The sequence below is a fragment of the Podarcis melisellensis genome (genome assembly GCF_964234715.1).
Source record: "Podarcis melisellensis genome assembly, chromosome: 1".
NCBI lineage: Eukaryota > Metazoa > Chordata > Lepidosauria > Squamata > Lacertidae > Podarcis > Podarcis melisellensis.
Genome location: NC_138528.1, coordinates 124,531,751 through 124,559,174, shown reverse-complemented (window position 1 = coordinate 124,559,174; position 27,424 = coordinate 124,531,751). Strand labels below are relative to the sequence as shown.

Below are 27,424 nucleotides of genomic sequence, written 5' to 3'. Positions count from 1 at the left end.
TGGAACCATATTCACCCAGTGCTTTTCCAGCTGCACTGGCTCCCGGTGGAGTACAGGGTCAGATGTAAGGTCCTGGTTTTGACCTTTAAAGCCTTTCATGGCCTAGGACCCTCATACCTACGGGACCGCCTCTCCTGGTATGCCTCACGGAGGACCTTAAGGTCCATTAATAGCAACACCCTAGAGGTCCCGGGCCCTAAGGAAGTTAGATTAGCCTCAACCAGAGCCAGGGCCTTTTCAACACTGGTTCCAGCCTGGTAGAACGCTCTGCCTCACGAGACCAGGGCCCTGCAGGATCTGATTTCTTTCCGCAGGGACTGTAAGACAGAGTGGTTCTGCCTGGCCTTTGGTTTAGAATCAATTTGATTCCCTCCCCCTCTTTCTCTTTTCCTTTCTCCTCCTGTGAAGAGGCTGCATCTTAATGTTTTAACGCTGTATTTTAATCTTGTTTTTTAAGTTGTATTTTAAGCAACTTGCTTTTATTATTGGTTGTTAGCCGCCCTGAGCCCGGTCTTGGCTAGGGAGGGCGGGTTATAAATAAAATTTATTATTATTATTATCATCATCATTATCATCATCATCACAAAGGGAAGAAAAGGTAGAAGAGGAGAGACTTATGGTGGAACACAAACACTTGAAAACATTAAATGCCAAAACTACTTTTGTTTAGGCAAGCCTATCCAGACATATAAATTTTGAGAAGTTTTTATGTTTCTTTTACTGTTGGTTTAAATTAACTTCCAATGTTTTAAATTGATAACTTTAACTGAACAAACCTACCGTATCAAGGACACTTAGTTCTGTTCTGACGTTTGAATGCAGTTTAATAACCTGTTAAAAAAAAAAAAGTCTTTTTGAATTGCAGTGTATCAACTTGTAAGTGCAACTTATCTTCATCACCGAGACTAAAACATAATTCCCTTTTTAAAGTTTTTAAATTAAGTTTTCAAAAATTTCACACATACATTTCAGTACATAATAAAAACTTTTTTTCTTTTACTTCCCACCCCCTTCTCCATGGTTTTCTTTCTCTCACTCTGTCACACCCTTCCTTCTATCTCTTAACCCTTAACAAAACAACTGTCATCTTTACTCTCTTCTGTTGCTCACAGTCCCAATCCTGCTCGCGAGTCCATCATATAATAATATTTCTTTAAATAATTTGAAAAGGGTTTCCATTCTTCCACAAAACCTTTGTCAAGGGGTTTTTCTTATTTTAGCTGTCAACTTTGCCGATTCTGCATAATCCAACTAAAACATACCATATTTTTTGCTCTATAAGACTCACTTTTTCCCTCCTAAAAAGTAAGGGGAAATGTGTGTGTGTCTTATGGAGCGAATGCAGGCTGCGCAGCTATCCCAGAAGCCAGAACAGCAAGAGGGATTGCTGCTTTCACTGCGCAGTGATCCCTCTTGCTGTTCTGGCTTCTGAGATTCAGAATATTTTTTTTCTTGTTTTCCTCCTCCAAAAACTAGGTGCGTCTTGTGGTCTGGTGCGTCTTATAGAGCGGAAAGTACGGTAATTCCTTTCTCGTTCTTTCAAACTACGAGAGAAGGGCAACTTGAGAAAGACGGAGTTTGAAACTTGGGCTTGCACTCCCACCCCCAGTGCTACCTCCCATGTTGTTCTGAAGGGTTCCCCAACCCTCTGAAGTAGGTTTTCAGTTGGCACAGAAGGCCAGGGGGGCGGTAACAGTAAAAAAAAGTATTCAACCAAGAAATCTGAGCAAAATGTGTTGGATTTTATGTGCACCAAAAACAGGGATAGGTGGATAACTTGGAGGCAGGGCAAGGGCCATCTTTTCCTCTCATTTTCCACATCACACTCGGCACCAAACCTATAAGAAGACTGCCCAAACCAACCCATGATTTAAAAACTCCACTCCCCAGCATTTTATTCACACACTGTATTTGCCACAGGCTGGTTAAATACCTTGAAGGTGTAATGAGCATATGTCATTAATATAGCCAACGCTCCACATGTAGTCCAGCTAAGGAAAAACATGCAAACAGCTACGCACAACGTTCTTCGCGTAATCAAACTGGGCTCTGGTGGAAGTCGAGAGGGTCTGGCAAATGCAAGCAGTCATAATTTAATTCAAATAATAATAATAATAATAATAATAATAATAATAATAATAATAATTATACCCTGCCCATCTGGCTGAGTTTCCCAAGCCACTCTGGGCGGCTCCCAATCAAATGTTAAAAACTGTACAGCATTAAATATTAAAAACTTCCCTAAACAGGGCTGCCTTCAGATTTCTTTTAAAGATAGGATAGCTGCTTATTTCCTTCACATCTGAAGGGAGGGTGTTCCACAGGGAGGGCGCCACTACCGAGAAGGCCCTCTGTCTGGTTCCCTGTACCCTCACTTCTCGCAATGAGGGAACCGCCAGAAGGCCCTTGGCGCTGGATCTCAGTGTCCGGGCTGAACGATGGGGGTGGAGACGCTCCTTCAGGTATACAGGACCGAGGCCATTTAGGGTTTTAAAGGTCAGCACCAACACTTTGAATTGTGCTCGGAAACGTACTGGGAGCCAATGCAGATCTCTCAGGACCGGTGTTATGTGGTCCTGGCGGCCACTCCCAGTCACCAGTCTAGCTGCCGCATTCTGGATTAATTGCAGTTTCCAGGTCACCTTCAAAGGTAGCTCTACGTAGAGCGCGTTGCAGTAGTCCAAGCGGGAGATAACTAGAGCATGCACCACTCTGGCGAGACAGTCTGCGGGCAGGTAGGGTCTTAGACTGCGTACCAGGTGGAGCTGGTAGACAGCTGTCCTGGACACAGAATTAACCTGCGCCTCCATGGACAGCTGTGAGTCCAAAATGACTCCCAGGCTGCGCACCTGGTCCTTCAGGGGCACAGTTACCCCATTCAGGACCAGGGAGTCCCCCACACCCGCCCGCTCACACCCTGAGCAGCCAAACATTAATCATGTATAAAGTATAACGGATCAGCTCAGACACCTTGCCAAACTACGATCTGTGCTAACCATAGTTTAGAACCCATGAAATAGACATTTTCCTGGCTCAAGCAAAAGGAGGCACACATTGCCCTTCAGAGGGTGTCCTGGTGTCCATAGGGAAAAGTTACAATTTCACTCTGGCACAACATCTATAATGCAGCTGCGTCTGGAGGCTTACCAAAATCCATAACTATGAGGGACAATTGATTTCACAGAGTCCCAAATTTGCTGTTTTTTGTATTCTTTCCCTTCCATTTCTTTTTTAAACTAACAGTTTTTGTATTTATGAATACTACTTATAGATGCCACATCCTAGTTTTATGAAAATAATGTTAACCCCTAAACATGCAAATAAACATTTCACCTTTCAGGAAAAGGTGTTACAGTATTACCAAATATCTCTTTTGTATATAGAAGTTTAGTGAATCCAGTCTGTTTTTCAATTATGTATATTTCCCAAAGCAGATGTTAGTACTACAGAATTATAACAGCACAAACGCATTGGAATGGTTTAGCTTCTTTGGGGGGGGGGCAGTTTCTAGAAAAAAATGTTTCTTGGACAAACGCTGAGATAGGAATCAAGCATTCTGTGGCTTTCTGGGTCAAAGTCTAAATTAAAGCATGATTACTTTTTACTTTGCCCGGATAAGATGAGCAAAGTTACTTTGAAAAAGAGGAGTCCTAAATAGAAAGATCAACCGTACAATCCAAGAATTTAAAAAGAGTAATTTGACAGAAAGAAAAGGAAAAATCAAGTTTAATCAAGTCAAGGGCCATGAATTTTGGCAGCTGTATGTTTCATTCTGCCTGGTATAATAAGTATAAGTGCAGAAATTTGCTCCAATTTCCAAGAACTAAAATTGAAAGCAAAATCAAAGACATCCTTAAGCCCACAAATGATATCTATCCTATTTAACCTTTAAAAAAATAAAAGGATAATAAACGCAATCTGATATGATTAGGCCAAGGAACAAAAATGGAAGAAAACCACCGCAGAACTAGAACAGAAATGTAATAAATGGTTTATTCCTTCATGAAATGAAAAAAGCATTTATGCCCTGTTCAGAATTTGATTGAAAAAGAATGGCATTTCAATTGGAAAGGAAAATTACAAACTGGCAATGGTCAGTTTGTGAATGGTGTCTTGGACTAAACAAGTACCCAACTATTAACCCTATTACCTCTGACCATTTTAGTATCCTTTGGTAGAAGGTTCTACCTTATGCAGAAAAACCTCTCTTTAAATGCAAGTTAACCAAATTGCCCTTACAGCCAGGTTAACTCGGCTTATTAGTAGTTCAACACTTAGAACCATCTCACAAAGATGCCACTAAAAGCTAGTAAAATATTGTACAATGTTCTACAGTCCCCATAAAAGTTAACCCATTCTCTCAGCTAGTTAAGAACTATCCCCAGGTTTAGTATAATCACTGTTTAATAAGTAGGCATTATATTTTCATCTTTTAGCATTTCACCCACATAAAATAAGAGCAGTTGGTGGTTTTTTTACCTCGCCAAAGCTAGATGCAATGAGGATGAGATCCTTAGAAATGAACTGAAGAGTTTGCCACACCAATAGGCTATGCCGGTCCCAAACATGAATAGGATTAGAGATACAAAAGGAAACCACATGTTCTGGTTGTTCGGTGTAACAGCATCCAATTCTGGCAAGGATAATATATCCCAGATTCCTTTAAACCAGTTAAGCCTGTGGGGGGAGAAAACACAAGATTAAAGTTGTTTGCTTTACTTGCTTATCAAAAATTTATAATTAATCCTAATTTCAAATGCTATATTTTTTTAGTATGCATGTTACTGATGAGGAACTTTATTGCTGCATGAAGAATTCCATGGTGTAGTGGAAAAATATACAAGCAAAGAACTTACCCCAACAAGAATTTAACAATATTCACTATTGGTTCTACTTTATAGGGCCTGGCTGCTTTAGTAAGCGCAGGTACAAAATCCGTGCAATGACCTAGAACAAGAAAAACGTATATCAAGAATCAGATGTGGCCAGTAAATTAAAATATTAACAGAAAAATAATAAATGTTCCAAAATTCAGGATATATTATAACCATTGTTAAATGCTAATTCCACTGCAGTCAAACTTCTATTTGTCATATAATGTCATTAATAATGCACTGATGATGTGGGGAAACAGACCGACAGAAATTATTTACAGTAATAGTTGTATTCAAATTTAGACACTGAATATTTGTGACACAGAATTCTCAGTTCCATGAATATATTTAAATGTGTTTTCCCCCCAGCTTGCATGTCTGACCAAAATGAAGCTGCTGCCCTAAAGGGCAAATAACTTGGTGGATATTACCCTAATGATTTGAGAAATCAAATATAACTCAAGCTTTAAAAATGTACTGATTTTTAAAAGCTCTACTTAGCATTGTAAAGAATTTGCTTTAAAATATATTCAAGTTGATAAGCTATACAATAACTATTGTTTATTCTTGCCAGTTAATAGCTTCCCTCCCCAGATTTCTATCAGTATCTACAGGATTATCAACCACTTTACAACAAATCTCAGCATTTTTTTTTAAAAAAAGATAACAAAACGATTGCCGAACTACAAATGAAATGTACAATGAAACTCTGTTTTCTAGTTTTATAATAATAAACAAACCTGCGCTTAAAAATCTTTTCACGAAATGTTACCTGTTGAAATTAGGGACCTTAACTGTCTTCCATAAGCAAGAAGAATATTAGAAATTATGTACACGGGTAGGGTGCCACCATGGAATCTTATTACCTACAAAACAAGAATGTTTTATGGAAAAAATGGAGCATGCAAATATCACCCAATGTCCACAACAATTCAGTACTTACATAGTGTTTTTTTCTAAATACTTCACATACATTATCTGAGTAATTATTAAAAACCTGTGAGACGTGCCTATATAACAGGTGGAAGGGCTGAGACAACAAAATGGCTTGCTCAATACCACTTAGCAAATTCATGGGTGATTTCATTAAAAACTCCCAATTTATATTCTTAACCAATATGCTACGCTAGCTCTCAGGATATCTTTTTTTTCAAGATAAAAATGGGCTCCGTTTCTTTTCCACAGGTATGAGTACCACACATTCTAGTGCCAAGAAAAAGCACACAGACATATCAATCTGTTACTCAAATCTCAAGTTGCAATCAAGTACACCAGCATTAGCATGAAGGGGTAGGGATGTGAAAGTAGCAGTGCTCCCATAATTGTACATATGAACCCAGAACACGGCTTCAAATTTAGCACAATCAAGTTTCAGACTGTGATTAAAGATGGCCACTTTATAATCAGAACTGTAGCTTTAGCCACCTGGCAAATCAGGCCTGAATTATCTTGCGATCCACCAACATGTGTTCTGACTTGCTGGTTGTTTACCCATCTAAGGGAGGCGGCAAAAAAATAAATTACCAACGCAATAAATGATGGCCTGTATGAAGTATGACAAGCTGTGTTGACCTGGTTTAAGTTAATACAAGTAGGATTTAAGCAAAACTGAATTTGCACAAATAAGTTTCATTTGCTATTCTGTTGCTGACTTTCCCTGCTTTAAAAAAGGTAAAGGGACACCTGAGCATTAGGACCAGTCGTGACCGACTCTGGGGTTGCGGTGCTCATCTCGCTTCATTGTCCAAGGGAGCCGGCGTACAGCTTCCGGGTCATGTGGCCAACATGACTAAGCCACTTCTGGCGAACCAGAGCAGTGCACAGAAACGCCGTTAACCTTCCCGCCGGAACGGTACCTATTTATCTACTTGCACTTTGATGTGCTTTCGAACTGCTAGGTGGGCAGGAGCTGGGACCGAGCAACGGGAGCTCACCCCGTTGCGGGGATTCGAACCACTGACCTTCTGGTCGGCAAGTCCTAGGCTCTGTGGTTTTTAACCCACAGCGCCACCCATGTCCCACCTTCCCTGCTTTAGAGACAGCTATTTAAGGCTTTTCAGTCTGCTTCCGATTTTTCATAACTGCTTTGTCTTCTTTATAAAAAGGCACAGTGCAGTAGCAGCAAGTGCTGGCTGAGAGGTGTGGTCTGATGTTCTGGGAACTGAATTCAGCATATGGCCTTGAGCAAGTCATTTGTTTGGTCTACATTCAAGTTATTTCTTGCTTCCCAAGAAATTCCCACAGATGTAGTACTGTTTGTTCTTGACGGGATGCGTGGATGGTATTGCCTGGCGGCAGGAAACCTGTAAACACATGCAATAGCTGGACCTCTTATGAAGAAAGCATTTTCTGCTTCCACCCATCCAACCCGACTCCCCGGGCTCCACGGATGGGAATTATTTGGCAATGTAGACACCACACCCCTGTTTTGGGGAGGCATCCATTAGAACAGTTGGGACTATCTTTTATGAACTACACCCCATTGTTACAGATGCATGCTACACTCACAGAATACATTTTATCAGATCCGGGTACGTTATTTTTGTTTTGTTATCTTTACGCATTATCAGCTTAAGGTTAAGTGAAACAAAACTTTCTTACCTGACCAAGGACTTGCAGAAAAGAGGTCTTGACGGTTACCTAGTTGCAACACACATTTTAAAAAGTAGCTTTTTTTTTACACAAAACAATAATATAGCATAAAAAGAAAATAATGAGAATACTCTCAGTTACTATGATAAAATAAGGTGTGCAGTTTAACAATACAGAAGCATCCCTGGAGGCCCAAATAGCCTTGGTTTCTACAAAGTGCCTTGCATTATTTTCAGCTGGTGAACCAACTGCAATCCCTCCTAGACACTGACTGCTGGGCCACAGGGACCCATGCTCTTATGGGCTCCAGATCAGGCTGCTGCAATGTATTGTTCAGCCTTGGAAGACTGTTTGGAAACTTAAAATACAGATGCTAAGCTCCTATGTGGACTGGCCATTAAGACCATAGTTCTTAAACATCTGGTGTTAATGGGTAAGATCTAAACAGTTTAGGACTCCGGAACCTGAAAGCTTGCCCAATTACCACCTGTTTGTACCCAAGTATCTAAGGTCTACTTTTTAAGATGCTGTCTTAAAAAGTAGAGACATCACCTTGCCAACAAAGGTCCATATAGTTAAAGCTATGGTTTTCCCAGTAGTGATGTATGGAAGTGAAAGCTGGACAATAAAGAAGGCTGATCACCAAAGAATTGATGCTTTTGAATTATGGTGCTGGAGGAGACTCTTGAGAGTCCCATGGACTGCAAGAAGATCAAACCTATCCATTCTGAAGGAAATCAGCCCTGAGTGCTCACTGGAAGGACAGATCCTGAAACTGAGACTCCAATACTTTGGCCATCTCATGAGAAGAGAAGACTCCCTGGAAAAGACCCTGATGTTGGGAAAGATGGAGGGCACAAGGAGAAGGGGAGGACAGAGGACAAGATGGTTGGACGGTGTTCTCGAAGCTACCAGCATGAGTCTGACCAACCTGCGGGAGGCAGTGGAAGACAGAAGTGCCTGGCGTGCTCTGGTCCATGGGGTCACAAAGAGTCGGATTACTAGCATTGTGTGTAGCAATGTCCCTCCCTGTGAGGTCCACCTAGTACAATCATTATGCCTTTTCAGTAACATGGTAAGATTTTTTTCCAGCACCAGAATATTTGCCCAGGCCTTTGTTAAGCGTCACCTAGTTAAGTGTCATTTTATGTTTTTTTTTTAAATGACAGGCAACTATATTTTATTTTTTGTTATTTTTTTTATTCTCAGAATTACTAACAATAGCAAAATGTGCATTTTAGTGGAAAATAAATAAATACAGCACTCTTAAAATGCTCACTTCACAAAAGGTGAAAGCTCGATTGATCTTATTTAAAGTATTTTATTACCCGCACTTCACTGCAAAGCAATTCCAGAGCGGGTTACAATTTAAAATTTGGATCCATGTAAAATGATGCAACCATATCTGGTAAAACAAGGCAGTCCATTTGCAATCATAAGGAAACACTGAACAACAGGCCTAGGCACTAATTACTGAGCAAAGACCAGGGAAAATAAAGAATTCCCAAAGTGGGGTGCCATTACCAAGAAGGCCCTCTCCTACTCTGACATATAACAAACATCAGTTGGCTGAAATACAACCAAGGGAACTTCACTTCAGTTGTGCATCAAAAGGCTTCCACTGACTGTCTTTTACTACAATACAGAAAATGGGCCCCCTTGTTTTGAAGGAAAGCAGGAGAAATGTAACTCTTTTTTATACTTACTTCATATAGGCTTTTACTTACTTCATATTGGCAATCTGAAGATGAATAAATGTTCAACGATGGAACAGCAGTGTCATTTTCAGGCTGGGCAATGTGCAGCTTTGCAGAAATCTCAGTCGAAGATGGAACCCTGTGGTGGTTAGGTTATGTTTTTTTAAAATATTGGTCTGCTCTGCAATGAACACTTGTCAATCTAAAATAAAGTCTGATGCGATCCTGTTAAGTCTGCATGGCATTATGAGACAGGAGAACTCATTGTGTGCAGGAGGATACGTTGCTAGCTTCTGCTGCATGTTCCACTGGTGGTTGTTTTTTAATGACGAGCTAAAAATGAGACATTCAGAGCTGTCATTCATATAACAAGTGGCACTATCTACCGCTTATCAAAGTTCCCATATCATTCAGACTTTGAAACTATGGTTGAAGCTAATTTGCAAACTCTAATTAGGGTAGGGGCCGTGGTTTTAAGCAGTGGGGATAACACTGTCAGCAAGGCAGTGAAGAGACTACTTGAACCTATGCAACGTATCTTTTCCAGATCATTGCTCAAGCTTCTTCCAATTGATACCTTTTTGGAATTATTCTAGGAGAGGCATACACATGGAAGCATCATGACAAACCCATGTCTCATGTGGACTTGTGAAGAAACGGGCATTAGTAGGAATCCTCTGGCTACTTAACTATTATTCAGTGTTTAGTTGTTACACACGAAACCTTCACCCTTCCTTAAAAACTCTGACGTTAAGATCATTTGCTATCCCAAATTTTGTGGTCCTATTCACCTGCATATTGTGAGAACGCATTCAAATCATATATGGAAGTCCTAAGGTGTGACACTTTTCAGTGATGTAAAGAAATCAAATAATGTTAAACTCTTACTGTGACAAAGTTAAAGAGTCTTCATAGGACCATGGTATATGAAGCTGGTACACAGAAGGTTTCCTTTCTGAAAGAAGCAAATGAAAGTACATAATAAAACAAAGAGCCAAGCAGGTGATGAAATACAGTTTAAATCAGGCCACTACAAAAGGACTCTGCTACAACAAACAAAGAAACTTTTCAAAACGTATCATGCTATCAAAAAGCAAGTCCAATGAGTATTTTGCAACACCTTAGGTTCTGCTGTGACATGAGAGACCAAGAATGAGGCCCAAATGTCATTTGACTCTCTTTTTGTCATAAAACAGCTATAATGTAAGGTTGTAGAATTATATTGAAATGTAACAACAACTGAAATAACGATAATGTGTAATTCTCTTTTTCCAATAACCATCTCCCAGTTGTTCACAATCTCGAATGATCGGCATTTTTTTTGCTTCTTTGCCAATGTGTCTCGTCTATCTCAATTTTGTATTGAGCCACACTTCTCATTATTCACGTCACACTGCAGACTCAAGCAGCACGGCAGACTTAATATTAGGGCTGTGTGATATCATCATTTACCCGATTCCAACTCTGCAGGCAGGCACAGTGAAAGAAATAGAAAGAGGCTTATGAAGTACAACAAGAGCAAAGAGAAATGGCAACTGTGCCACTCAGCAAGATAAATGGGAAGGTCATTCACAGAACAGGAAATGTATGTTCACTTCATCCGTTTTCACTCTTAAGTGGCATTAGATTGCCAGTTCAAGTGGCAATTTAAAAATGTCAGGCTTACAATGCATAAGCTTCCTCTCTGCACTGACAGGCACTTCTTGGGCATGAGGATGATTAGTGTTCTACACATCCTTGCTGGCATAAATGGGAGATTTCAAGACACCAAGCTGGTGTGCGATTGTTATCAGAAAGTGAAAAAACCCAGCCACATAAATCTGCCTTTGTAATGCCTAACATCCAAGTACTACCCGAGACAAAGCGAATCAGTTTGGATTAGGGAAAGGATAACTACAAAAGATAATAATACTAATACTAATACTAATACTAATACTAATAATAATAATAATAATTTATTTGTATGCCCGCCCATCTGGCTGGGCCTCCCCAGCCACTCTGGGCGGCTTCCATAGAAACCAAAAAACACTAAAATATCATACATTAAAAACTTCCCTGCCTTAAGATGTCTTCTGAATGTCAGGTAGTTGTTTATCATTTTGACATCTGATGGGAGGGCGTTCCACAGGGCGGGCGCCACTACCGAAAAGGCCCTCTGCCTGGTTCCCTGTAGCTTTGCTTCTCGCAATGAGGGAACCGCCAGAAGGCCCTCGGCGCTGGACCTCAGCGTCCGGGCAGAACAATGGGGGTGGAGACGCTCCTTCAGGTATACTGGGCCGAGGCCGTTTAGGGCTTTAAAGGTCAACACCAACACTTTGAATTGTGCTCGGAAACGTACTGGGAGCCAATGTAGGTCTTTCAAGACCGGTGTCATGTGGTCTCGGCGGCTGCCCCCAGTCACCAGTCTAGCTGCCGCATTCTGGATTAGCTGTAGTTTCCAAGTCACCTTCAAAGGTAGCCCCACGTAGAGCGCATTGCAGTAGTCCAAGCGGGAGATAACTAGAGCCTGCACCACTCTGGCGAGACAGTCTGCGATCAAGTAACAAACTGGTAGTCTGCTAACACAACGGACCACGAAAGACCATGCCTTGTTATTAACGCTAACCTGCAAGATCTGCGGCGGGGGGCAAGAGGAGAACCTCAAGAGCAATCCAGGTTCATTTTAAATGTTGTGTGCCTGCAGCATAATGAACGGGTCATTTTACCACTGTGAACCCTGAAAGCTGCTGACTTTAATGAAAGGAATAATATTTGCATCCTAGCCACATCACCATGTTTCCAATGGGTCTCTCTCTCTCTCTCTCTCTCTCTCTCTCCCTCTCTCACTCACACACACACACACACACACACACACAGCACATATACCATCTCATACATATGAACTGAAAGCTTCCCTCTGAAACACAAGCAGATTAGAAAACGAATTTAGGCATCTTAGGGATACCACCTACATTTGTACACATTTAATTACTCTTTTGCCCACACAGGGCACAGGGATATACCACATCTAAACAATCAGAACAGAGTTTAGAATAAAACTTAGCTCAGTGGCAACACACATTTAGCTGGTTTACCAGGACACACCAGGTGCTCACCAGTGATAAAATCATCAAATAAAAATCTCTGTCCACACCCCATTAATGAAGCAGAGTCCTGAATCAACCGTCACATCTCAGTTACCATTTACATTAGAAAATATTTTAGCTCCATTTGGGGGGAAGAAACACCCACCCCCACCCCTTGTTTTCTTTCAAACATTTCACCCTAATCTTGTGGTGCTCAGGAAATACTCCAATAAATAAGGGATTAAGAATACTGTATTAAAATCTATGGACTAAAATGAATTTTGCCTTTGCATTAAAAGTAAGCTTAAATTTGCCTCCCAAGTACCCATCAATTTTTAAATCAACCGATTTAAAAAAAAGTTCTTGTAACAGAGTCCTTTCCCCCCTTACCCATGATCAGAGAAAACAATAAATAATGGATTCTGAAACACACACTCTAAATGGCTGATTTAAGCAAACATCTCCACATGCTGATACCTTAGCTTATTTGTAGTTCACTAGTTCACCTGCTAAACTTGAGATAATAGTTCAGATCAAATCTTCTAGATTAACAGACCTTTCAGACCTGATATATATCTATCAGCTAAAAGAGTTAACATAATATGAAATCAAGCTGGGGTACTGCAGAAAAGTTGAGCTGAACTGTAGAGTGCTTTGTAATGAAGTGGCAAGCTCAGCTACTGAAACTATACTTCAAGAAAAGAAGACGACTGCTTTGAAATCTCAGCAAAACAGAAGAAAAATGAACAAAAATTGGGAGATTTTAACAGCAGGGAAGAGCAAGGTGAGCCTTAATATTGGATGTGCCTTGCTCAAATGTGAATCAGTAGGTTTCGATATAGTACATGGAATTGTACTGTACACATCAGTAAACAAAGCCCCTAAAAAAATCAAATAAGGTTAATTTTACAAGCAAGTCAGACTACAAAATGACCTTAGAACTGAAGACTATATAACGAATGACATTACAAAAATAAAAATATGTAAGTAATGAGGTACATGCAAAGGATTCGCGTGCGCCCCCCAACACTGGTTTAAAAGTGATTTTTGGAAATAAATTTACCTTTAAGCGACTGGCAGCGGCTCTCTATAAGGATGTTAAAAGCTTGGTATATCTAAACAAATGTAACAATGCAATACATGTTAGTATACTAGAACTCCCCAAAAGAACTAACCCCAAACAGAAAACTTAACTACCTGAAATAATAATAATAATAATAATAATAATAATAATAATAATAATAATAAGTAGTAGTAGTATTTATACCTGACCAAAATGTTGAAGCTGAACCTTGTGAATAAGGCCAGTTGAATTTAATATGATTTTGCTTGAAGAAAGCCCTGTAGAAAGTAATGCCTCAAGTCAGAAGTAGTCAGTACATTATCATTATTACTTATTTCATTTCTATACCGCTTTATATTTTTAAGAAAAATCTCAAAGTGCTATACAGAATATTAAAACATCAATAAAACAATCTGAGGAAAGTCAAAGATAGAGTATACAGTCAAAGCAACATAATTAACAGAAAACTAATATAATATCTTAAAGATTTCAGTCTTTAGAGTCACAATTAACAAGAAATAATTATTTAAATACACGGAAACCAGAATCGTGCTTTTGCCAAATGCAGCGGAGGAGGCCTACCAAATGAAAAAAGGTGGGTCACAGGAAGCTGTACTGTTCTTGAAGCTTCGTTAAAGAACTCGCAGTCCAAAGTAAACTGCAACAAAGAAATACAAAGTGATTTCTAGAATTTCTGGCAGTGGTCCACATAGCATTTCATCCTCACAAAGTCGAAAACCAAGACAAGGTACAGTGGAACCTCAATTGTCGAACGCTTCAGAAGTTGAATGTTTCGGCTTTTGAACGCTGACAACCTGGAAGTGAATGCTTCCATTTTCGAACGCGCCTTGGAAGTCGAACGGCTTCCGAGGTGTGTTTTTCCATTTTCCAATGGATTTTGCTGACTGGCAATTGCGCCTCGGTTGTTGAACGTTTAGGAAGTCGAACGGTCTTCCAGAACGGATTATGTTCGGCAACTGAGGTTCCACTGTATTAAACTTCACACCAGGAGAACTGGGTTCGAGAGCTGACTCAACCATAAACTTAACAAATCACCTTACAGTGGTACCTGGGGTTACATACGCTTCAGGTTACAGACTCCGCTAACCCAGAAATATTACCTCGGGATAAGAACTTTGCTTCAGGATGAGAACAGAAATCGTGCTCTGGCAGTGCGGCGGCCCCATTAGCTAAAGTGGTGCTTCAGGTTAAGAACAGTTTCAAGTTAAGTACGGACCTCTGGAATGAATTAAGTACTTAACCTGAGGTACCACTGTATTAGTAAACAGAAATAAGCATAGTGGTCATTTCTGTATTACCTGCAAATGTTCTGCAGATTCTCAAACATGTCATTTGGAACTAAGGCGTATTTTAGGCTCTCTTGTGGAGCCTAAAGCATGGTTTGTGCTTTACCCCAGATACTACAGAGGCAAACAACTCTTGCAGTCAATCCATCAATAGTCTATCACAGGCACAGGCATACTTGGCCCTCCAGATGTTTTGGGACTACAACTCCCATCATCCCTAGCTAACAGGACCAGTGGTCAGGGATGATGGGAATTGTAGTCTCAAAACATCTGGAGGGCCGAGTTTGCCTAAAGGCTGGTCTAACAGCAAAGACTTGGCTCATTTGTTAAAAGAAAGCAACAGTTCTCATCACAAGTTATAGCATGCGCTAAAAAATACAACATTTCAGGAAAAGTTACGTAAAATACTCAGGTGTATTGGTTTTAAACGCACACAAACTAGACACCCCTCTCTATTACCTTATTACCATTGACGGCTGGTATATGAAGCACAAGATGAGACAAAGAAGGATAATCTTGAAGCTTCAGAGTCACAGTCTAGAAAGACAATACATGCAAAACTAATGTTTAACTGGCCTGCAAAGTGTATTTTGAGTCTTTTAAAAAAACCATGGCGAAAATAATTTTGAAGTCTCCAACAGAGCACTTAAACCACAAGGAAAAACTGGAAGTGTTAATTTTATCACAGAAGCTCTTCAAAATGTGTTTCAGTGGATTAAGAGGATTCAGCAGTGTTTAAGTGCACAATACATTTATATTCTCTTAAATAATGAATAAATAAAGAAATAATGAATGAATGAATGAATTAATTAATAATGAATAAATAAATTTAGTTTTCAAGGAAATGGTGCAATTTTTACCTTAACTGTTGGCAGTAATTCAGTTTTCCAACTCAAATCAACACCTTGCAGACTGTAGAAAATTAAGATAAAAATTATTAGAGAATTGTGCGAGTTGATGTTCATGAATATTTATTTCAAGTTTCTTATGCACAATGCTATATTTTAATTGTTAAGCAAGTTTAGAAAGCAACTCTAATATCACTATTATTGATACCTATAGCTAATGTGGTGTAGTGGCCAGAGTGTCAAATAGGCCCTTGTGGAAAGGTAGGTCTAAATGCCCTCAGGCAAGAAACTATAACACAATAACCACATTCTAAAATTATGGAGATAAGACATAAAAAGTTTGACTCTAGCCACAATTCTGAAGTGTTTAGAAGCTTTCACTTCCATTTTGGATTCACTGTTGTTGTTGTTTAGTCGTTTAGTCGTGTCCGACTCTTCGTGACCCCATGGACCAGAGCACGCCAGGCACTCCTGTCCTCCACTGCCTCCCGCAGTTTGGTCAAACTCATGCTGGTAGCTTCAAGAACACTGTCCAACCATCTCGTCCTCTGTCGTCCCCTTCTCCTTGTGCCCTCCATCTTTCCCATCATCAGGGTCTTTTCCAGGGAGTCTTCTCTTCTCATGAGGTGGAGTCTCAGCTTCAGGATCTGTCCTTCCAGTGAGCACTCAGGGCTGATTTCCTTAACAATGGATTGGTTTGATCTTCTTGCAGTCCATGGGACTCTCAAGAGTCTCCTCCAGCACCAGAATTCAAAAGCATCAATTCAGATTCACTGTAACATGTTGCAATTTTTTAATCTAGACTAACTGTGGTTAATTTTAACTGTGCTTTGCTGAAATAAGCCACCTTCCAACTGTAATTTGTGAAGTTGGCTTGTTTCAGCAAACCATAGTGAATAGGGTTGCCATACGTTTGGAATTTCCCAGACATAACCAGAATAGTGCTGTCGGAAGCAGTGTCTAGGCAGATATTGGCAAAATGTCCAGGAAAATGTGGGTGTATGGCTGGCACCTCATGTCAGGAGTGTTGTTTTGGGCAATTTTACTTTTTAAAAAGCTCAAAAACGTCTGTTTTTTCCAATTTTGCCCAAAAAGCTCAATAGCTTTTGGCAAAACTAAAACACACACAACAACTTTGCCCCCCCCCAGCTTTTATTCCCTTCTTTCACTGCAGAAACTACCCTTTACCACTGGTCCAGACATTTACTGTGTCTGATGTTCCTGTACAACAGCTAATTAGCAAATAAGCTGTTCTGAAGATTTCTACATGGAAGTTATAAAGGGAAGGAAGCAAGCAGACATAAACTCCCTCCATATATTGTTGTCGTCCTCTTAGAGAAAGTTTAAGGATATTTTACTAAAAAACCAAAAATTTAAAAATTCTTAACTTGCCATTTTGTGCAAACATTTTGGTTACCGGTCACTGGAAACAATAAAATAATGGCTAAGGAATACATGTTAATATATAAATTGGCATATCGCAAACAAATGCTGGAAGGCCTTTCCTTGAGCAAGAACTATTTTGAGCACTGGAAATGCTTTCTCATGTATTAGATAAACCATACGAAAGTGTTCCAGTGCTAAATGTGATATTATAATATGACTATATTAATGTTCTTTTCTCCTCTTTCTTCAGTATTTAAATATAACTGTAGGGTGCTTAAGCTAATTTTGAATATGTTCAAAATCCACCAGTCCCCAGGGGAATCCTATTCATTAAAGCCAAATACTCAGCTAACCGTGGGATTATAGGGATTCTCCTAATCCAAGAAGTGGATTAAGGCAGGTTTAAGGGTGGCTTAAATTCCTAGTATGTCACAACAGTCGGAAGAGGCCAGAAAATATAACACAAAAATGAAAACAAAACAGAACTAAGCACCACTCATTTTAAGCAAATGCAAAACCAAACCTTATTTTTAAAAGAACATTAAAAACAGCAATAATTTGCACAAGTATCTTCTGCAAACAGTTCTATTCTACTTGTTTATGAAATGTAAAATATATTTACCACACAGGTGAGGAACTGTTTATACAGCCATATATCCAACTATTTGTGTCCTGATAGATAAAACAGGTATGTGGGGGAGAAAGAGAGGTAAGAATACACATTATAGCTTGGCAGACAAAATAGTGAAAGCATTTAAATCATTTTCTTACTATAAATAGATAAGTTAAGTGTAGCCGCAAAGGAAAGCAATTTCTCACCAACATACTGCTTTGACAGTAGACATGACTGTATGGTTTTCGATGGCCTGAGAGAGGGAAAGTAAAGTATTTTCCATCCGATTCCTGTTCACAAAAGGACAAAAACATGCTGAACTGAAACTGTAGTAGTTTGGAGAACTGCTGGAACGGGATCGAGCAGACATGGTTTCCAATCACCATTAGCCATGTACAGTCCTGGACAGTCTACTGGCGGTGGGCCAAAAGCTCAGAAGTAGAGCACATACTTTGCAGGGAGAAGGTCTCAGGTTCAATACTTAGCATCTCCAGGTAGGGCTGTGAAACAAGACCCGTCTGAAACCCTGGAGAGTCTGATTTGGTATAAAGTAGGGTTGGAGATGCGGGTGGCGCTGTGGGTTAAACCACAGAGCCTAGGACTTGCCGATCAGAAGGTCAGCGGTTCAAATCCCCGCGACGGGGTGAGCTCCTGTTGCTCGGTCCCTGCTCCTGCCAACCTAGCAGTTTGAAAGCACGTCAAAGTGCAAGTAGATAAATAGGTACCGCTCCAGCGGGAAGGTAAACGGCGTTTCCGTGTGCTGCTCTGGTTCGCCAGAAGCGGCTTAGTCATGCTGGCCACATGACCCGGAAGCTGTACGCCGGCTCCCTCGGCCAATAAAGCGAGATGAGCGCCGCAACCCCAGAGTTGGTCACGACTGGACCTAATGGTCAGGGGTCCCTTTACCTTTACCTAGGGTTGGAGACCTCGTCAAAGCAGCCCAAGGCTAAACTCCCTTCTGGGCCACCTTACAAGGGCCGTATGCTAGAGGCGAGTGGGGCCAGAGGCAAAAATGGGCAGCACAACAGTAGGCTGGTTTCTACACACACACACACACACCTATTCTCCATCCAAACAAGCATTTCAGGCAGGCAGAAAACACGTGAGTGTGGACCAAGGCCAGTGAAGAGTTTGGCTGGTGGAGTGGAGTTGTGGCCCGTGAAGAGTTCCAGGGACCAAATAAGGAGGCCTTAAGTTGCTGCATTTGCCCGGTGGGCAGCTTCCCATATCATCTATCCCAAATTAAATAAGTTACAGTTAAAAGAAGAAATCAACGCAACTCACATTGTACACTGTATAGGACCATTTTGAAGTTTTAATCTGGATCCAGTTTACTTCTCCTGCAATCAAGCAACATCACTCTTCACACATCCAGGAATAAAATTCTTCCTCACTTCCTACAAAATTACCACCACTGTTTTGGTTTTTTCCACTTTCTAACTTCAAATAGTATCAAGCCATGATATCTGCCGAGGACCGGACTTCATACAAATAAGGAATAAGCTTAAGAATATATGAAGATCGTTTTCCCTGATGGTGTTGTACTAAACCACCCAATATTTAGTGACATAAAAGTATAGCACCAACGTAGAACTAGTTCGTTCTGCGAACTCTCCCCCTAAAATAATGTGGTGGTGATGATGCAGTATGAAGTTGGTTCAAGAAGTTAGAGAAGCCACACACAGGCCATGTTCATATACTGTCAGAGACCAGGCTGAGGAGTACTACTCTGGTGGGGAATGGTGGGAGCCTCCCCCTCCCCCTGACCAGGATTCTGAGGCTGCCCAGGATCAGTGGAGCAGTATAGATTTGGAACAGCGGTTTACAGAGGGGCACAGTTCTGAAGACAAAAGTTGGGAAGAACTGGGGGGTGAACAACAAAGTGAAGAAGAACAGGAAGAGAGAGAGCTAACAGACTCTGTCTCGCTGGAAAGTATTCAGCCTATCAGTCCAAGGTCACATACAACAGATAAGATGGCTACATAAAAAGCAGGGTGGTTGCAAGATCAGGTTGCAAGATGCGGAAGTGACTAGGAAGGAAGTGGGTGGAATCCTTAATTGGGAACACCTTCATTCCGAGAATGGATGCTTTGTTCATTTGCTGTGATCATTACATGGTAAGGGACTCTTCTTGCTTTGTCCTGCTTATCTACGGCCAAAGGGGTGGAGGAAGCCGAGACCTAGGAGCCTGACATATACAATGCTAAACCATGGTTTGGTGCTATGTGCACAAAATGGGAAAAGCCCAAGTAAAGCATCAGGTGGGAGAAGGAGCTGCCAGTGTTTAGTTTCACCAGAGATCTCAGCTTATTTCAAACCCATTTTGCTTAGACTCACTACTAACCCTGATCTTGTATTTAAAAAAAAAAAAGATAAGCTAACCTGTTAGTTCAGCAACAGATTCAGGGCTCTCTTCATATAATTTTGCAGGGTGCCTCAGAAAGTGATGATTTAACACTAGCATTCTCTTCTGTGGATCTTCTGTTATCTAAGAATTGACACGTGATTTCAGAAGAATTTTAACTTAGGTTTTGGTCGCAATGAAGCATATTTATACTAAACCCAAGACAGGATATGGATTCAAATTAACATTAATACCATCACTATTTACAAGAGAAATACAAACCTGCTTAGTGTTTTCATCAATAAGGTCAAAAAATGCTCGGATGGTAGCCAAGATCAATTCTTTACACCTATAAAAAGAGTGTAAGGGAAAAGGGCTAGTTATAAAAACTACAGATAAAGATGAAATCAAGCAACAAAATAAGAGTCAATTCGGGTACCTAGTCTGGTTCAAGCTGCTTACCAAACTATGGAGAGATGGTCTGTTGAAGCCCAAACACGAGGAATGGCTGAAGTCTATTTAAGAAGAGATTTCTGTTACTTCTTTTCAAAAATTACTAATGAGAAACATTAAATATTATCTTAATGAAGAAAGCACATTGCTGAAATCCTGCCCACAGATAAGATCCCAATGGCAGGGATTCAAAGGGCTAGTTTAGACATGCACAGCACAGCAGAACTTCTCCCTTTCGTCCCGTAATAGCAGATCACTATGCCTCAGAATTGTGGCTCAATGTCAAAATTGGTTTGGCATGTAGAACGGAGAGCGGCTGTTCGGGAAGGGGAATGCTAAAAGTGTCCTTGGGCATGTAAAATTTGATGTGTGGTTCTTTGGATCCTTCTGTTCAGCCAGCTGAATGCAGGACTGCATTCTTTAGACAGAATCCAAAAATTTACCGTATTTTTTGCTCTATAAGACTCACTTTTTCCCTCCTAAAAAGTAAGAGGAAATGTGTGTGTGTCTTATGGAGCGAATGCAGGCTGCGCAGCTATCACAGAAGCCAGAACAGCAAGAGGGATTGCTGCTTTCACTGTGCAGCGATCCCCCTTGCTGTTCTGGCTTCTGAGATTCAGAATATTTTTGTTCTTGTTTTCCTCCTCCAAAAACTAGGTGCGTCTGGTGGTCTGGTGCGTCTTATAGAGCGAAAAATACGGTACTTTAGGAAAGCCCAATCTCTTAGTCATGTCCAGTAGGATTTCTTATTTCTTCCTGCTAGGCCCTTTTATCAGAAAAGGGATTTGGGAGAAAAACGTTTATATACTGGCCCAAGCATTACACTTCTAATCTTATAGGGAATCCACATTTGTTTGGTAACAAGTGTCACTGTTTCCACTGGGACCGAGAGCTAAATATAGAATACAACTTATTCCAGTTATAGTAAATGCCAGGGCAAGGATTAAATATGCAATACCTTAAACAAGAATCCTTCAGTATGTACAAGAGCCCTAGGGTTGCAAATTACTTTTCCCCAAATCTGTAAATATTACTTTAATTTTAAAATATTGGGTGCTTAGTTTACCACAACACATAAGGCACTGCTTTGATGACTTGTTCGGGGCAGAAAAGCCAGTCCTGAACGAACTTGATAATCTCGAAATCCTCCCGCCACAGAAAGAGTCGTTAGATTCTTTATTTCTTTAGCCTTCTGAATCCACTTCTGGTTTATCGCTCTGTAAAAATCTTCCAGAGGAAAAAAATTGTTTTAAACATTAGCTTAGCAGCATTTGTTTAGAGAAGTCCAAATTCTGAATCTGGAATAATTGAAGTGATCAACCACAACGTACATTAAAAGCTATACTTTCACACTGAATATTAAGAATCATCTGAGGACAGCAGCATCAAAAAGATATGTATCAAAACCACCAGCTAAATGCTACACAGTAAAAGGGAAAGGAAGGCGAGCTACTCAAACGAAATGAGCACAGTTTATTTTCGAGTCTCACGGCTGATTCAGACACGGCATTCTTCTTGGTTAGCACAAATGAGAGTCACTCTCACGTCTGCATACTTGGAAAGAAAATAATAATTGAGGTTTCAGTACATCTCCCTCTGTCCTGATCAGGCCCACATACTCAATAATGGATAGGAATCTATCCAAAAGTGAGATCCATATATTACCACCTCAAACAGTACCTTTTTTCTGGGAATGCAGAGGCGAGGCTGGCTCCCACTTATGCAAAACCATCAACAGATGACATGTGAATCAGCCCACACAATGCAAATTAAGGCAGCAGCTTTAGCAGTCCCAGCTAAAATCAGTAATAGCTCAGAGGGAATGTGTTTAGAATGAGGCTGCAAAGACTTCCCAACACCATTTCGGAAATTGTAAATGTCAAGCAGGCTTTTTGTAAAAAAAAACACAACGAGCAGTACAGCGGACACTCAGGTTGCGAACGTGATCTGTGCGGGATGCACATTCGCAACCCGCAGCGGCGTGTCTGTGCAATTTAGACCTTCTGCGCATGCGCAACCGCCGAAACCCGGAAGTACAGCGGTACCTCGGGTTACATATGCTTCAGGTTACAGACGCTTCAGGTTACAGACTCCGCTAACCCAGAAATAGTACCTCAGGTTAAGAAATTTGCTTCAGGATGAGAACAGAAATCGTGCTCCAACGGCGCAGCAGCAGCAGGAGGCCCCATTAGCTAAAGTGGTGCTTCAGGTTAAGAACAGTTTCAGGTTAAGAATGGACCTCTGGAACAAATTAAGTACTTAACCGGAGGTACCACTATAACCCATTCCGGTTCTTCCAGGTTTCAGCAGTCCGCAACCTGAAGCGTCTGTAACCCGAGGTATGACTGTATATTTAGGTATACAGTGGTGCCTCGCAAGACGAAAAGAATCCGTTCTGCGATTCTCTTCGTCTAGCGGTATTTTCGTCTAGCGAAGCAAGCCCATTGACGGCTTAGCGGCTTAGCGCTACAGCGGTCTAGCGGCTTCTAGCGATCAGCTGTTAAGCGGCTTAGCGGCTTAGGAAAAGGGGGGGAAGCAAAAAAAACCCGTGGGGACTCGCAAGATTTTTTGGTCTTGCGAAGCAAGCCCATAGGGAAATTCGTTTTGCGAAGCGCCTCCAAAACGGAAAACCCTTTCTTTCTAGCGCAGTGTTTCCCAACCGGTGTTCCGCGGCACACTAGTGTGCCGCGAGATGTTGCCTGGTGTGCCGCAAGCGAGTCCAAAAAAGGTTGGGAAACACTGGTTTCTCTTTCAAAAAGGAAACGTGGGTTAAAGCGGCGACGCCGCCTCCCACTCACTTTCCTGCTCTGGCTTCCCTAACAGTTTTCCGAGTTGCGTCACTGGATCCAGCCCCCTTTTCCACATGTGACACGGGGCTGGAGGGAGGGAAAGAGGGCTTTACGTCGCGCACAAAGGCAGCCTCCTAGAAGCGCTCTGGGCCGGCGCCGTTTCACCGAAGGCGCCGGAGGACCCCCACCCTCAGCTCCTTCAGAAAGGAAGCCCCGCCCCTCGGCTCCCTACGCCGCCAGGCAGCTCAGCTGACTGACGAGGACGTTCTGCGGCGGCGGCCGTCGCACAACCATCGCAGTTGCTGGCAGCGTCCGCAGCACAATAAGTAACAGCGCCTGGTGCTGCCAACTCTTTCTCTCTCTCTCCCGCCCCGCCCCGCCCCCAAGCTCTCGCGCGCCCCTGCGTCAACATCGCCGCGCGCAGCTTCCCGAGCTTGAGGCCAGCCGCTGCACGCACGCGCTGGCTCGTAATCGGCTCCGGTTGTTGCCTTTCTCCGCCGAGGTCGGTGGACCCCGAGCCTAGGCTTCCTTCCCGCACCCCGCTTCCCGAAGACCGCACACCAGTTGGGCCAGTACATATTCCCCTCCCGTGACTGGAGCGGAATAGCCCTTTCTCTTCTTCCCCAACCCTTTTCGTTGGAGGAGTCCCTCAGTCCCTCGCTTTGCTGCCTCCTCCCCCCCCCACCCCCAAAGCTTGGAGGTTCCCCGGCAAGGGGGAGGAAAAAAAATTGAAAGTTACACTTTCGTGCGTCCCTCCCGGCGTGACGCTGCGCGCTGACGTCACGGGGCTGTAATGGTGGTGTGCCTCGATATTTTTTTCATCAAACAAGTGTGCCTTTGCCCAAAAAAGGTTGGGAAACACTGGTCTAGCGGGTTTTCCGTCTTGCGAGGCGTTCGTCTTGCGGGGCACCACTGTATTTAAGTAATAAAACCAGTATGCTATGTTTTACTTCTCCTTTTGGGGAATTTTATTTCTCTTTTTTGGGAGTACAAAAAACCTTCCATTTTCTCAGACATAAATGAGAGGTTGGGAAAGAGGCCAACCACTGAGGCAACTCTTCCCTTGTGGCTGCAGGCAAAAGTCCGGGAGAAAGAAAAGGAGACTTGAAGGAGGAGGAGAGTGACAGGAAGCAGCAGCAAAAAGGGCACAGATGCCATTAAACAAAAATGATGCAAACAGTTCCCACTCCAACAGTCAGAGCTGACAGTAAGGTGTGGCAGCATTAACAACGCAATGGAGGAGGTTGACCTGGCAGCCAGGAGTGAAGGAAGGCTAACCAGCACCTGGTGTGGGGTGTTGGGGCAAACTGCCCAGTGGTGCATGCACCACACATAGCGGTGCCGCGCATGCACAGTACGTAGCAGCGCCACGCATGTGCCGCGGGGTCATATGGACGGCAGCGCGATCCTCAGCTCACAGCTGCAGAGGGATCCTGCCGCCATCCGTACGGCACTCAAGCGGCGGCGGCGAACCGCCCCGCAGTGCATGCACAGCACTGCTACGAATGCCGCATGCACAGCACCGCTACGAACAGCGCATGCGCAGCTGGGTGGTTTGCTGATGGTGCCGCTCGAGCGCCGTATGGACGGTTGCAGGATTCCGCCGCCCTGCCATGAACGGAGGATCCTCTGCATGTGGCTGTGCGATGGTGGCAGCTTACGCCGCCGCGTCCGGGACTGGCGGGGCGAGCCCTCCATGGGGTGCCTTCTTGTCACCCCCCTTAGAGATGGCACCCTGGGTGGACTGCCCCTCCGCCACTGCTGGCAGCCTGGGGGCTACCTGCTCAATCGAGAAACTGCTGGCTGTTGTAGGGAAAGATATGCCAAAAAAGCTGAAAAACATCTTCCTGTATGCAACAACGGCCACGAGAGTTTTAATAGCACAAGGATGGAAGACTGAAGAGACCCCAACTAAAGAATCATGGCAAGAAAAATTGATGGACTATGCAGAACTGGCAAAACTGACATACAAGCTACGGGACAAGGATAACTGTGACTTTAAGGATGAATGGGAACCCTTTACAAAGTATTTGAAGACGCAACAAAGCGAACTGGACTCCTTGGCTGGTTTTGAATAAACATTCACAAACTTTTTATATATAATAATCAGCTAAATAGTTTGAGGATCTATACAACTGTGTAACATGCAGAAAACAGCACTTTTAGAGAAATCAAAGACTGGGGGGTTGGGGTGGGTGGGAAATCAAAACTTTGAGAAATCAAAGTCGGGGGGGTTGGGGTGGGTGGGTTCTGTGGGGGGAGGGAGGGGATGGAGGAAAAATGGGGGGGGATAAGGATGGTATGTTTCTGGATAATATGTTTTGTTTTAATTTTGAATAAAAACGTTGTTTTTTTTTAAAGAGAGAGAAAATGCTGGGAGATTGCTTTTATTTTTTAAAGGGCAAAATAGCACAGCTGCCTCTTGTTGGATGCTGCTACCAAATTCTGATTGTGAGAAAGAAATTCATTGTCGCCATGGCAACCATACTAACGGACTCCTGCTCCATTCGGAGTCTTTCGTTTACACTCATGCTGCAATAAACCTGATGCTGGCAATTATGCATATCGGCTATTGCCTAACTTTCAAGCTGCTTGGGGCATGAGGGGTAAGCTCATGAAAAACAATGCACAGGATTAGTCAAGGTGACAGAGGTCTTGGTCATCAGAATTCTAACACAAAAGAATCCTGCACAGAGGAAACTGCATCAAAAACACTCGGTAAAACCTTCAAGTGGCCTAGATTTCAAAGTCCCTCATTTTTTTGTAATACTTCCATTAGTCAAGAATCTGAGTTTAGAAAGCTGCAAGTCATTCCATTAGACTTTGATATTCAAGGGATTGTCTCAGTGTCCCAGTTCTGTCAAAGCTCAGGCATCAGGATAATAGAATAATCAGAGTATCCACACTTATACGAGAAAACTCAGATAACCAACTTGCCACAAATGACCAAATAACCAACTCTTGTGTTTAAGTCTCTCTGCCAGTTACCAACACTTCCCCAAAATGAAACCGACAATTAAGCTTAACGTTTAAGCTGGGACACATTGGGATTCTCAGGCCCATTGCCAGTGTAGCCTGCAGCCAAAACATTTCATTTATTACACATTGACTGAACTCATTCCAAAGGCTTTGAGCAAAACCTATTAAGAACATGGTATTGTACAGGAAACACGGGTTTCTAAATGGAAGCTAAACTATGGCTGTTTAATGCCCGCGTTTAAATGCCGCCTTCTAAAAGCAATGTTCTACAGTAAAGGCTTCTTTTCCGTATGCCAAGTTTGGGCTGGCTCAGTTGTCAGTAGCCGCACTCCTGAAATGTTTGGAACAGGGTTAAGTTGCACCGGCACGATTTACCCGAGCGTAAATTACGCTGGCTTTGTAGGCTCGATACTGAATGCGATCCTGGTTGATAATTTATATGCTAAGAAATCAGAAGGGCAAGCTGCTGATATTCTGGGAACTTTGTTATGAACTGTAAGGAGGGTTGCTCACAGGATAATTCTTGGACTGCTTCCCTTGTTCTTGCTCTTGCTCTTGTTCACCTCTGCTCCTGTTTAAGGTGCAAAAAGCTACCAGCTGAAACTAACAAAAGATTTGGGGCATGATTCCACCCATATGCTGATACTACTCCGTCCTATGTCTCCCTTCTCATCCTAGCCCCAGTCCTGCCTCCAGTGCCTAGCTCAAAGGTAAAGGTACCCCTGACCGTTAGGTCCACTTGCGAACAACTCTGGGGTTGCGGCGCTCATCTCGCTCTATAGACCAAGGGAGCCGGCGTTTGTCCGCAGACAGCTTCTGGGTCATGTGGTCAGCCGCTTCTGGCGAACCAGAGCAGCGCACAGAAATGCCGTTTACCTTCCCGCCGGAGCGGTAACTATTTATTTACTTGCACTTTGACGTGCTTTCGAACTGCTAGGTTGGCAGGAGCAGGGACCGAGCAGCAGGAGCTCACCCCGTCATGGGGATTCGAACCGCCAACCTTCTGATCAGCAAGCCCTAAGCTGCAGGCAAATCAAGGAAGCCAAATCTGGAGAAGACCGAAGTGTTTATGACTGGCAAACATAGTGAGCCAGAGAAAAGAGAGACAACTCCCTTGGACGGTACACTCCTTGTCCACCCCAGTGTCCAAGTAATAGCAGAATCTGGGAAAGCTTTTTACCAGCTCCATCTTAAGAATGGGTAGGCAAACTAAGCCCCGGGGGCCAGATCCAGCCCAATTACCTTCTAAATCCAGCCAACGGACGGTCTGGGAATCAGCATGTTTTTACATGAGTAGAATTTATTTAAAATGCATCTCTGGGTTATTGTTGTTTTTCCCAAAATCCGGCCCTCCACAAGGTTTGAGGGACAGTGGACCGGTCCCCTGCTGAAAAAGTTTGCTGAACCTGATCTA

General features: G+C 42.4%; 1 protein-coding gene across 1 annotated transcript in view; it reads right to left on the bottom strand.

Annotated features, from left to right (window-relative positions):
* The window catches only part of PGAP1 (post-GPI attachment to proteins inositol deacylase 1), a 54,370-nt gene that overhangs the window by 6,200 nt on the left and 20,746 nt on the right, over positions 1-27,424 (bottom strand). The window contains exons 5-24 of the mRNA XM_081913884.1: positions 21,309-21,469; positions 20,252-20,304; positions 20,072-20,138; positions 19,828-19,933; positions 18,730-18,785; positions 17,652-17,735; positions 17,455-17,504; positions 15,459-15,510; positions 15,058-15,135; positions 13,874-13,949; positions 13,496-13,569; positions 13,292-13,343; positions 10,052-10,118; positions 9,194-9,302; positions 7,476-7,514; positions 5,647-5,740; positions 4,857-4,947; positions 4,480-4,677; positions 1,934-2,069; positions 781-831 (exon numbers count right to left, since the gene is read on the bottom strand). Of these exons, the coding sequence (XP_081770010.1) occupies positions 781-831; positions 1,934-2,069; positions 4,480-4,677; positions 4,857-4,947; positions 5,647-5,740; positions 7,476-7,514; positions 9,194-9,302; positions 10,052-10,118; positions 13,292-13,343; positions 13,496-13,569; positions 13,874-13,949; positions 15,058-15,135; positions 15,459-15,510; positions 17,455-17,504; positions 17,652-17,735; positions 18,730-18,785; positions 19,828-19,933; positions 20,072-20,138; positions 20,252-20,304; positions 21,309-21,469 (1,694 nt within the window). The remainder of the gene's footprint in view (positions 1-780; positions 832-1,933; positions 2,070-4,479; positions 4,678-4,856; positions 4,948-5,646; positions 5,741-7,475; positions 7,515-9,193; positions 9,303-10,051; positions 10,119-13,291; positions 13,344-13,495; positions 13,570-13,873; positions 13,950-15,057; positions 15,136-15,458; positions 15,511-17,454; positions 17,505-17,651; positions 17,736-18,729; positions 18,786-19,827; positions 19,934-20,071; positions 20,139-20,251; positions 20,305-21,308; positions 21,470-27,424) is intronic.